The sequence below is a fragment of the Helicoverpa armigera genome, chromosome 6 (genome assembly GCF_030705265.1).
Source record: "Helicoverpa armigera isolate CAAS_96S chromosome 6, ASM3070526v1, whole genome shotgun sequence".
Lineage (NCBI taxonomy): Eukaryota > Metazoa > Arthropoda > Insecta > Lepidoptera > Noctuidae > Helicoverpa > Helicoverpa armigera.
In genome coordinates, this window is record NC_087125.1 from 10613334 (window position 1) to 10625104 (window position 11771).

General features: G+C 37.5%; 1 protein-coding gene across 1 annotated transcript; it reads right to left on the reverse strand.

Annotated features, from left to right (window-relative positions):
- Positions 1-399: 399 nt before the first annotated feature.
- On the reverse strand, positions 400-9446 carry LOC126053504 (neither inactivation nor afterpotential protein C). Its single transcript, XM_049850420.2, has 17 exons — positions 9343-9446; positions 8410-8737; positions 8116-8220; positions 6411-6790; positions 6247-6337; positions 5885-6166; positions 5410-5798; positions 4794-5342; positions 4430-4722; positions 4052-4350; positions 3675-3964; positions 3442-3591; positions 3255-3358; positions 3101-3169; positions 2681-2868; positions 1616-1815; positions 400-1462 (listed from the first exon to the last, which is right to left on the reverse strand). The coding sequence occupies exons 2-17, from the start codon at positions 8698-8700 to the stop codon at positions 541-543; spliced, it is 4602 nt and encodes a 1533-aa protein (XP_049706377.2). The 5' UTR covers positions 8701-8737; positions 9343-9446; the 3' UTR covers positions 400-540.
- Positions 9447-11771: the final 2325 nt, after the last annotated feature.

Sequence of the window (11771 nt, forward strand, 5' to 3'; positions counted from 1 at the left end):
TTTACTCACTTTTTAAATAATTTTTAATTTCAAGCATAATACTTCTAATGTTTTACTATGTAGTAATAACGTGATATTTAATAAATCGTCGATGTATCGCTCATCAATAAATGCTATCAAACCTTCATGGACCATTCAACTTGTCTGTGGTAGTAATCATGTCACCACAATCTAGTTTATAAGCAAATATAATAAGTTACCAAAGCAATTTCGGATAAGGTTATTCTAAGATTAATATAAAACTTGATATATTTTTTTACGATGTGATGAAACCATAAAATGTGTTAAATGAACACAGAGTTTCGCCATAATTCGCTTTAAGATCATCTTTTGTATTTAATATACTTAACTCTATTGAGATATAAATTATATTATTTAGAAATTAACAAAAATCTTATGACTTACGTAAAATTATGGCTTTAAAAACTTAACTGTCAAAAACAATACTAATATTGTATGCCATAATAAAATAATAAATGTATGCGGACTTCCAATGCAATGGAGATTAAATATATTTTTTACGAAATTTTATTTGTTTTCTTATAAATCTGTAACGGTTCCCTCCACTGTGATTCCGGGCGCTAACTCCACTTTTTCATTTTCAACTTTATTATCGTCTTGACAAATCATATCAGTTTGTGAGTCCCTCTTCTTCAATGCAGCAATGATAAGGTCCTTTGAGTTCTGTCGAATCATTTCTCTGCTCACAGACCGGGGTAGAGGCGAATTGTCTCTGTATGGTGGAGGCGTCTCTGTCGCCATTCTGGTTGGAGGCGGCGTTGGCGCAGGACGCTTACCTGGAGGAGTTGGAGGCGGCTTACCAGGAGGAGGCGTCGGCGCCGGATATTTAGGAGCAGCCGGTGGCTTAGCCTTGCTCGGCGATATAATATGCTTCGACACCGTCTGCCTCTCCTCTAAATCATTATTCAACTCATTAGACCTCTTCATAGAAGCCCTATTACGAGGAGTTTTCTTCAACATTGCTTGGAAATTGAACGGAGGATCGTCCTCGTTCATATCGTTAGTAGATTTAGCCATTGCTTGCAGTTCCATTATCGGATCTTGGGCTTCGTTGTCAATAGCGTAAAGACTTCTGGTGTAACTCGACTTTCGCAGTTTGGGCGCTGCGTCTTCAAGAATGTCCGTGTCATCACGTACTCCGGCCCAGGGTTCTGGTGGTTGGTAGTAGCTGTGTGGAGCTTGGCTGGGTTTCTTCTTGTATACTGCAGGTCTATTGGCAGGTCCGTCTTTTCGCGCAGATTTTGCTGTGGATGGTTTGTCTGGCTCGTCGGGCGGGAGGACGGGGACCGGTTGAGTAGGGTCTCTGCAGAATGGCACTGTGATGAGCGTCTGTGTGCTCGCCGAAGTTTTACTGGCGTCGGTTTGTGCTGAACTAAATCGACGTTTCAACGGTTCGTCCCACTGCTCGTGGTCGGAATCATATTGACTGGCAAATGTGTCGCTACAAGAAGAAATTGGATATGTTAATCATTTAATATTGCAAGTTCACTATCTCATTGTGAATGGATACGTTTTATAGATACGGCTAAATTCAGAAGTCTTAGTAGGTTTGTTGTTCTTGATATTTATGTAAGGAAAGGTCCAAAATACTCACTTGCTCTTAGCAGAAGGATCGCACATATACGAAGTATCGTAATACTGAAGTTGGTCGATTCTGAATGGAAGTTTCCAAACTGTAGGAGGCCCGGAGCCGAGGAAGTCGCTTTCTTTAGAATGTGGGTCTACACGGTCAAGCAGGACCGAAGTGCTCGTGTTAAGCAGTGCCTCCAAAACTGCTTGGTTGTAGATATGCACCTGGAGAAAGATGACAGGACATAATAATTGCCTTTCTTTTTTAAGAAATATCTAGGTGTGCTTATAGCACACCCTTGTTACAATATGGCCGTGTTATGGAGCAATTTTGGAAAAAAACTGCGCGACCCCATAATCATACCAACATTCGAGTTACGTTTGCGCCCAAAATTTTAACGAGGTAAACCACAAAAAGGCTAGATAGAAGCCTTTTGTAATAGAAGTTGTATTTGATGAACATGAGATAAATGACGCAACAACTAAAAAAGTGTTCTCGTTTTATTCAAGTGACTTACCCGGTTGTATCAGTGGGAATAAAATAAAAACGTTATTAAAAAGCAAGTTGGGATGCGGCGTGTGTTTATTGATATTTAAATTGATGACAGTAACTCTTATGGATTCAGGTTGCCTAGCTAAAAATACTATTTTAAAACCAAAAACAGATCCTAGCTCTTCTATTCTTAGAAAACTTTATAATCTTGGTTTAGTAACAAGATGTAAAGAGTATTGTGACTATAGTCTCGAATACCACCCGTGCTTTTTACGTGAACCCATAGACGAAAGTCTAGAAAAAACGTAGTTGACTCCACACTTGTCAACAGCCTTTATCATAGAACTATCACCATTTAATTCTTCGTACTTGACAGTGTGTTCTGACATCTCAGACACACTTCGCACAATCTTTCTCAGGCATTTTCTAGGCATCTACAAAGTCAGACAAATATGAACTCATGTTACAACCATACTACTGAAAAACTGGTACAACTGTACCCATCCTCCCCTTCTCACGAAAATAATCTACACTACTGCCATCTACACTACAGGGGGGATGAACCAGTACATTTTAATAAATGCTAAAGTCTGTTACCTGCTGAGAAAAATGCACTAGATCCTGGTATCGTACTGCACGATATTGTAACAATACTTGGAATATAGAACGGCTTTTCCATCTCATGGCGAACCTCTTTAGGAATGATGCCGTTTCTTCATCAATTTGTCCCGTGCTTTTGTTTATGAGGGGTCCATATGCTTTGCGGACTATATAACCACGGTAAGCTGTAAGAATGAAATTAGGGGGTGTATTTGTTTTGCATTAATTGAGTTTACAGTTTTTCAGAAGGTTCCATTGAAGACGCTGATGAAAATATGGTTAATGAGAAATACAGTTCTACTGAATATGGCTACGTTTGCCTTTGACACAGCAACCAAAATAGCTCTGCCGACTATGATGATCATCAATTCAAAAGTTGAAGGTAAGAATAATTTCCTAAATATTGGATTTAGTTACCTTTTTGTATCAATAACGCAGCTTCGTCTTCTGTTACGTTCATTGATTGTTGCTTTTTGAGTTCCTTTACTGAAAGCAGAAATTAGATTACACGTCACTACCATACCTAGGTACCTTCCAGAAATTTTTGGTATTGAGGATGACTTGTACTTACTGTGACGCATTTTAGACTTATCCTTGTTAGCTTTTCTTCTCGCCAAGAATGCTCGCATCATGCATTGAACTTTTATTATTTTCTTCACTTGCGTTTCATAGAGCCTGAAACAAATATAACAATAGCCTTAAAATTCTCCTTTTATCAGATATACAGATATTTATCTATCTTCAGTGCCTTTATTTACCTTGATAAGAATTCTTCGTTGTAATACTTCAAAAATACTTTAGATTTTCCCAGCACCCAGCCTTCCATCTTCAGACGAATCATTAACAACCTGCAGTTTTCTTTTGTCACTTCCACGTTTTCATCAAAATCGAATGCCAGGAAACGGTACCTAAATGAAAAATACATTATATTAACTTCCACACATTGCTTTCTCTTTAAAATCAAGTATTTTTTAAAGCTTTGAAGACTCACCTTCGAATGAACTCTGCAAATGGTATGCGACTAGAAAATCCGCTCTGTCGTGCTTTTGCTGTGTCCAAAATCGCCAAGGCTCTCAGTTGCTGCCTCACTACTTCAGTTTGGAATCCTCTAGGATTATCGTTCAAATCAGCTCTGATACATCGAACGTAGTTGGTGCCCCCACTGCCAGGACCTATGGAAAGTTGCTTCAGGATCTCTAAGCTGGTGGCTCTGTATGTCGCAGCAGCAGTCCTCATTCGGTGTACTTGAGAATATTGACCTTTTGATACCGTGTTGTATTTCTGAAAGTAATAGATTGTTTATTGTCAAATCCAAATGGTACAAGAATTTTTCGGTCATCAAAAAGAATATTTCATTTTGCCACTTACCCTGGCTTTCAGATTTTCCATCTCTTTTTCAGATTTAGACCTTGCTACAGTAACTTTTGGCTGGCCAGATGACACGGTCAAGTTGCCAGTTTTGGTCAATTTATTCCTGAATAGCTGTTGAACAGTAACATTCGTCGAAGCCCGCATGGTTTCTATCATTTCTGGAGGTAGGAAATCTTTGTTTTTATCCGCCATTTCTCTGCAATCGTAGTTTACTTTTCCTGTATAATGGGCCACACTGAATTCATGGCTGCCTGACAGTTTGATGTATGGTCCCTTGCAAGTCGTTCTTATTGTGCCTGAAGAGAATATTTCAAGATTTTAGTTTTAATTTCGCTTCAATATATTTTTCAGACAATAATTTTTAAGTTTACTTACTCATAATAAATTCCTGGCCACTACCCGTGCGGCTGGCCTCATCTAAAATATAAAACAGTCCAAGTGGTCTTCCCATTAGTTGATCTACTGAATTCTTGTTATCATAGAAATGTAATGATACCACTGGAACCTCTTCCTCTGCTGTCTCTTGCATTTCCCACGCAAACATCCTCTGGTTGTATAGAAACTGTATTTGTTCGTTCGTTGTGTTAACAATCAGTTGTTCCAGTTTATTCCTGTGGTAGCATTCAAACCCAAACATGTCGAGCAAGCTTACTGAATATTTGTCGCCGCTGAAACAAAAAATAAATCATACAAATCCGTAGCAGGTCCAACAGTGAGTATAACAAATAATATTACTTACAATACAGATCGCATGAATGAAAGTTTAGAATTTATCAGATTGATCATCCAGTCTATTAGTCGTTTGTACAGTGCACTTGCTAACGTATCCCTTGCATCCCTCGCTTCATCAGTAGAATGTCTCCTTTTCACAGCTGTTCCACTTTCTATTAGACAGTAATTAAGCAATGCCCACAGAAATTTAATTTCTTCTAAAGATAACAGTTTAGCAACTTTCTTCGCTTCATCAGGATTTTCTATTTCTGCTATACCGCTTTTACCATCTTTGAACCTAACATTACCTAATACGAGAATAGCTGCCAACACTGTTTCAAAGAAAGTAATGTCTTCCACTTCCCAGTCCAGACTTTTGAGATTTTCAATAAATTCTTTGTATAATGTGACGTTGTTCTCTGAATTCTCTCTTACTCCCTTTGTGCCTTTTGTTGGCTCATCAAGAATCCTCAAATACCGATGTTTCCTGTTTTTCTCTAGACAAAGTTCTTCAGTGCGATCAGCAGCTTCCATAGCGTCGTAGAAGTAGTACAATAGATCAAAGTTGGCTTGAGACCTGAAACACTTATTTAACTTTTATTTCTATCAGATAAATGTTATACCAAAATACATTATCTACTTACATGTCAGTTGACGAGACGCGCCATTTCTCTAGTTGATAAAGCCAGAATATAGCGCCGCTTAGTTTACCAGAACTGCCGTAAGTGACTTGTATTTGGAAGATTCCTCTGGTAGAATGTGCATTTAGTGGTGTTGCCCCAGTGATAGCTGCTTGTATGACTTTAGTGGCCTTCTGTATCCTCTCAGCTGTATTATTTTTCATGGCACCTAAGTAAGTGAGATGAGATAGTGCATGCAGCATGTTTGTAGTCTTGCCAGATTTACATTCACCAGAAAATACGACGTGTTGGGGCTCGTTGTGATGTAGGGCGTCTTGATAAGCGCTGTCTGCTACCGCAAAAATGTGAGGTTCGTTATCCGATCTTGATTTACATTCATATTTTTTGTGGTACTGAAAATGTAAATGTAAATTATATATAATCAAACAACTAATTGGATTGATTGAATTACTTCAATTAGTTATCTACATTTACTCACAGATTCGTTATAAATGTCGTCAGTAACATTCGGATTGAGAATAAGAAGGACATCTCCGATAAATGATGTAAATGACCCTTTTACTAATTTAGTTTGCAACTCAGCAAGTATATTGTCCTCTGTTAATTTTTCCAATGCGGCCAAATCTTCTACTTGCATGGTTTCTGGGTCGCTAACACCCTGTATTGTTAGAAGGCCATCCTTGATCATTCTTTCAGGAACTTTCTCTTCTAAAACTTTATTTTTCATGTCTGCTGCTAGTACTTTTAATTCTGTGGTTAACTGTCGGAAAAAAATACATAACATTAGTTATGTAATAGCGAGTCATAGTATAATAACGAGGTAACTTAAAATAAACTTACATGGAAATCATTTTCTGGAACCGATTGTATGAAAGGATGCTCTTCTAACTCCATCATATAGGGTCGATGTTCAGGATTTTTTTCAAGGCATCTGTAAAAATACATCAATATGTATGGTTTTGAATTGAAAAATGAGTTGAGTAGAGTTTGTTATTAATACTCACTCGGTGATGAAATCATTAATATCATTGGACCACATAGCTGGTTTCATTAGACCCGGTGGCGGGTTCCGAACAATTTGAAAAAGCGCTCTTGTTGGATGCATGTCTTGAAACGGTGCTTTCCCATCAGCCATTTCTATAGTTGTTATCCCTAAAGCCCATACATCAATTCTATTCCCGTAACCTTCTTCCCCGCACGTCACTACTTCAGGAGCCATCCAGCTCGGCGATCCAATATTCGTCTTACTCGTGTCCAAAGTGCCATTCAATTTGCAAGACAATCCGAAATCGGACAGTTTCACTTCGCCGTCCTTCGTAATCAGAATGTTGCTGCATCTTATATTGCGGTGGATCACTTTGTTCTCGTGCAAGTAAACGAGCGCCTAGAATACAAATGAGTGAGGTAGAATTGATTGCACCAATCGAGGCAGTCAACACGGTAGTTTGACAGGGAGTGATGGAGTGACCGCCCCTAACGCGGAGGACTCGTGGATTGTTAAGACGGCTGGGCGATACTAACGTCAGCGTCAATCAAGTCCCCACGCCCCGGAGATTCATTGGGGCCTATTTGCATACGTATCGGGGCTCCAGTGCTGTCGCAGGCGGGCTGTCCGCGCTCTCTGCTGTCTGATATATCAGCTTGTTTAATGCGTTCATTACGATCGTTTAGTTGTTAGGGATGTAGGGATGGGGCATCGATAGTTTTTGATAGCGATTATTTTGCGTTACATAGTTACTCAAATGCGTGGTGATTTACTAAGTCCCGGTAAACGATTACGCTACTTGCATAATGTAATTTGCCTAGGTATTTCAATTTAAGAAAATATTGCTTTTCACGTCAAGCTTTACAAATTGGTAACATTTGTTATTTATATTTTTTTACACTGCTTAATAGTGAGAGAAATAATTGCTAAGGTCTTAAAACCGTCGTGTTCTTATTAAAGTATGGTATGAGGTTAACGAATTATATGTTTTATAGCGTAACATTTCAGTTTTTAAAAGAATCGATGTTTAATTTATCATAATATCGACAAAGATGACATCACAAGTTCGACTTTGATCGTACTTTACGAGATGTAACATCGATAGATATGCGTGGAAGATCTGCCTTACGAAGAGGACAGAGCACCGGTATTGTGAACCAAGTGGCTTGCATAAAGATAATACGCATTTAACCCTCTCCGATAACTTGAGAGCCCGAAGGACGAACCTGAACCGTTTTTATTGAACCTTACAAGAAAGGTGTAAGGTGGGTTTTTCTTTAACTGATCCACGTTAGAGAGATCATCGGCTACTGCGCCAGAGATCCGTATATCTTGTGTGCGCGAGCATTATTTACGATAATTGAGCGATGCGCCGCGATGGGGGGCCATCACGGTGTTGTCGGGCGCGCTCCGACATTCGCATCGACAAGTTCGACTGTTCCGTCGCGAATCACATCAAATAAAGCGGCGTGCATTTTAAGTAATGGCTCTAGATTGTATTTCAACGTACGTGGACATTCGCCTGGCAATATTTTATTCGACGTCACGCGAGCAACAGAAATAGCCGGGACACAGATCCGAGAACAATTGAGTTTGCATTCAAAGTACCTACCAATTGATTCAGCCGTTGAAAGGTAGACTGGCAGGCCCTTTGTTTTATAAACAGCCATCTCGAGTCGTATGTGACGAGCGACATGTTTATAGTCAGTCGAATATGGTCTTACCTTGATCGTATATTTGAGGATGTAAGCGATGTGTTCCTCGGACATTTTTCTGTCCACTGCTTTCAGTTTTCTGACAATATCGATGACAGATCCACATTCGCACAACTGGAAAATGGATGATTCATTGTGTTATTTGAATAATGACGACTTTTGCTAAAGAAACTGGCAACTCCCAAAGCACAAAACAAGATACTGTCTGAAGTCTGCCTCAGTTGCTTTATAGACCTTTGGTTTCTCTGTCATGTTTATTGTTTTTATCGTCCAAGTTACACGATACATATCAAATCATCTTACCTCAAGCACGAACCAAATTTTCTTGACGCCTTCAGACTTCTCACAGAAGACTCCGTAGAAATCAATCAGATTAGCATGCTTAGTGAAGTCCCTTAGTATCTTATATTCTTCTTGTATGTGATCTTCATTTTCGTCGATATACGTTTGTATCTTGACTGCGACATTTTTGCCGGCTGCCTGTGAGTCGGAGGCCCTGTATACTTCGCCGAAGATGCCTGCACCTAGTTTACCCTCAAGCTTGTAACGGTCGAAAGGGCTTGGCAGGGACGAAACGTTAAGTCCGTCCTTCATGGTGGACGGATCATGTATCTAGCTTGGATGAGAACTCCTGTGGAATGTACCTATTATATTTGATTTTTTGTATATTACATTAATATTTAAAATAATTCATTATTCGTTATGTACACATAGGGCTGCCATCCGTCCGGGTTTCCCCGGATTTGTCCTCGTTTGGAGGCCGTCCGGGGACCGTCCGGGCGGGGTTTCAAGAAGTGTCCGGGGAAAACCCGGACACTTTTCATGTAAAGAAGCACCTCATTGAATTTAAGTATATGTTAATAGTAAATGGATTACAAATTAGGTATTAATTTGTTTAAAAAAATCGTACTTGTTCGGGAAAAAAATGCGATTTACGCCAAATGTCCGGGTTTTCTAATGTTTCTTGTCCGGGTTTGGCGAAATTCGAGATGGCAGCCCTATGTACACAGCCAATCAAATCAATTTACTAAGTAATCTCCAGTATCAATATGAAACATTTTCATTATACCACGCATGGTATTATGTAACGCCTGTTTTTTTTCAAAAGTCAATTAAATGGAATAAACACGATAATATTTAGAATTAATTATTATTATACATGTTTGGTAAACAAGACAACAGAATTAAAATCTTTATCAAATAAAAAATAAAAGTATAAAATGGAATCCAACTCACCCCGTTTCCCGCCAGTCAGTAGACGACTCAGCGTCGAGGAGGGCACAGGGCCGACTGTACCTCATACAGTGGAGAGCTCACAAGTGCCAGGGCTTCTCGTATTAAGAACACTGCTAATCCCCTTAATAGTATTAGGTCATAATGCCCGACGACCTTCCTCCATGCCTTGGATACAATTTAATTGGGGACGCGTTTAATTGTACTTGTTTGTTTTGGTTTTATTATCTAATGCTGTGGATGAGATTAGTGGAGTGTTCTAGACTTGAGTATTGTTAAAGTTAAAGTAAAATAAATAGAATTAGAGAAGGATGATGAAGAGGATATTATTTTTCATTACCACCAGTTTTCCATTGTCTTTTTTGAGTGCTTCTTGCCCCTTGGGCTTCTTTGATCTACAAAATGAGTACCTACCTATTGAATTTTTATAGCTTAATTCACACTCACTCTTTCTGCATTTATCGGTACAGACGTACTATAGTAACACAATTCTGCAAATTATCAATTAGTTTTTTATGAACAAAAATGAGTCATTCCTAAATCAATCAAGTTCTTCGTATGTTCAACATTGCCAAAATTCATCATTCCACGGATTCCCAAACGACGACTGTAAAATCCTTGTTTAGGTAACAATTTGCGAAATTAATTCGCAACACCCACTCCATTATGTGATGTATCTATTTCTTCAAAAAAATCGATCCGTCATGCCAACAAGTATTCGATCAAGCGCACTTAATACTAAAAGCGGAACATCAATGAATACAAAAACTGTTATTCAAAGTTGAATACCGTAAACCTGTCAGGAGTATTCAGATCTTCAAATAAGCCTGTCAATATACAGTTAGAAAGATGTATGAATGAAGAATGCGTATTTTTGGGGTATGTTTGAAAGAAAGAAGGGTAGAAGCAATTCCTTATAGTGCTTTTTGGGGCCTTTTGATTTGGTAGCTTCGATACAAATGTTGATAAGATTTTTTTTTATTTATTTAACTTGTAGATACAGATGTTATATTGGTTTTTAAAGTAGATGGATACAATTTTTTTAATATCTTTTGATCAAGTTTTGATTTTACATATCCACAAAAACTCATACCATATGTTGAAAGATAAGATAGATATTACAAATTACAATAATATTAGAGATATATCCGTATATTATACAACAATGGGAGCCTTTAAGCCGACACTGATATTATTATTTATCGAAATATACTTTTCAGTTCATTCAACATCACCAATTTTTTTTCAAACAACTTTCGTCAGTTCATCTTCCTTCATTTCTTTCTTTAAACGAGACGTTACATTTTTGTATCTTTTCGAGACCCCTTTTTACCTTGTAAGGTATGATACTCCTTAACAAAGCGTTGATGCACGAGGGCCCTTGAGTCAAGGGGTCAGATTAGCCGTAAGTAACGCGATAATTGTGAACCCACTTCAAGTATCGCTTCCAAAGAGCACCTACTTGAGATGTCAGTTTGTGAGACTGAAGATTGTTCAGAAGAATAACAATTTTATTTGTTTGGATAAACGTTTTGTTTGAGTCTTGTACTTTTTGTTTTGTCACTAGCTGATTCCCATTTAGGATCAAAATATGTTACGATTCAGACCTTAGAATATACATAAGTGTACGAATTTTCATTTAAATCTATTAAATAGTTTTATCGTAAAAGCACGATAAGCAAACAGACAAAAGGGTTGCTTTCGCATTCATATGATTAATGTAAGGATACATAGAGAGTGGTTGTATCTACGTAATTTCTAGCGTAGGTAACTATTTACGTATAAGCTACAATATTGAATACTGACTTTAACGATTATAAGATACGTGGAAAAAACAACATGAAAAAAAAACTAGTTATTCCTCCAGAAGTTTTATTTAATTCAATAAAAACTGTCGGTACAAAGTCTTAGATCTACAATAAATAGTTAATTCAATAAATATCACTGAACAGGAATGTTTAAGTACATTATATTTAAGTATGAAGGTATTTACAGGAATTAATTGGTATTTACTACTCTTCAAGTAAATACATAAGTACATAATTACATTATTCATTAAGGTTAATACTGATTTTATTAACAATTTATTCTAAGAATTAATTTTCAAGAAATAGTTATTAAACTAGGTATAGTGATTACAAATATACATTATGAACATGAGACGGGATAATTATACAAAGTTATTTTAAAAAGACGTATTTTATGAAATTCATCTGTCTTTGCTAAAGTTGAAGTATTCGTTCAATTTATGTAACAAAGGCAATCGTTGGCCGCTGTCCAATCTAGTAAAAGCTTAACTAACAAAATAAAACACATTATTTGGTTATTCTTATTTGCAAAGATACTTATAAAATAAATTTATTTATTTATTTCCTATAAAATCATGGAATGTACACGGGAATGTTAAATTCATTAGAGTCATTAATAAAATG

Coding starts and splice junctions, on each gene's coding strand:
- LOC126053504 (XM_049850420.2), bottom strand. CDS start 8,700: ATGAAGGACGGACTTAACGTTTCGTCCCTGCCAAGCCCTTTCGACCGT. Junction 6,167..6,246: donor TTCCAGAAAATGATTTCCAT/GTAAGTTTATTT, acceptor TTTTTCCGACAG/TTAACCACAGAATTAAAAGT. Junction 3,592..3,674: donor TTTGCAGAGTTCATTCGAAG/GTGAGTCTTCAA, acceptor TTTTTCATTTAG/GTACCGTTTCCTGGCATTCG.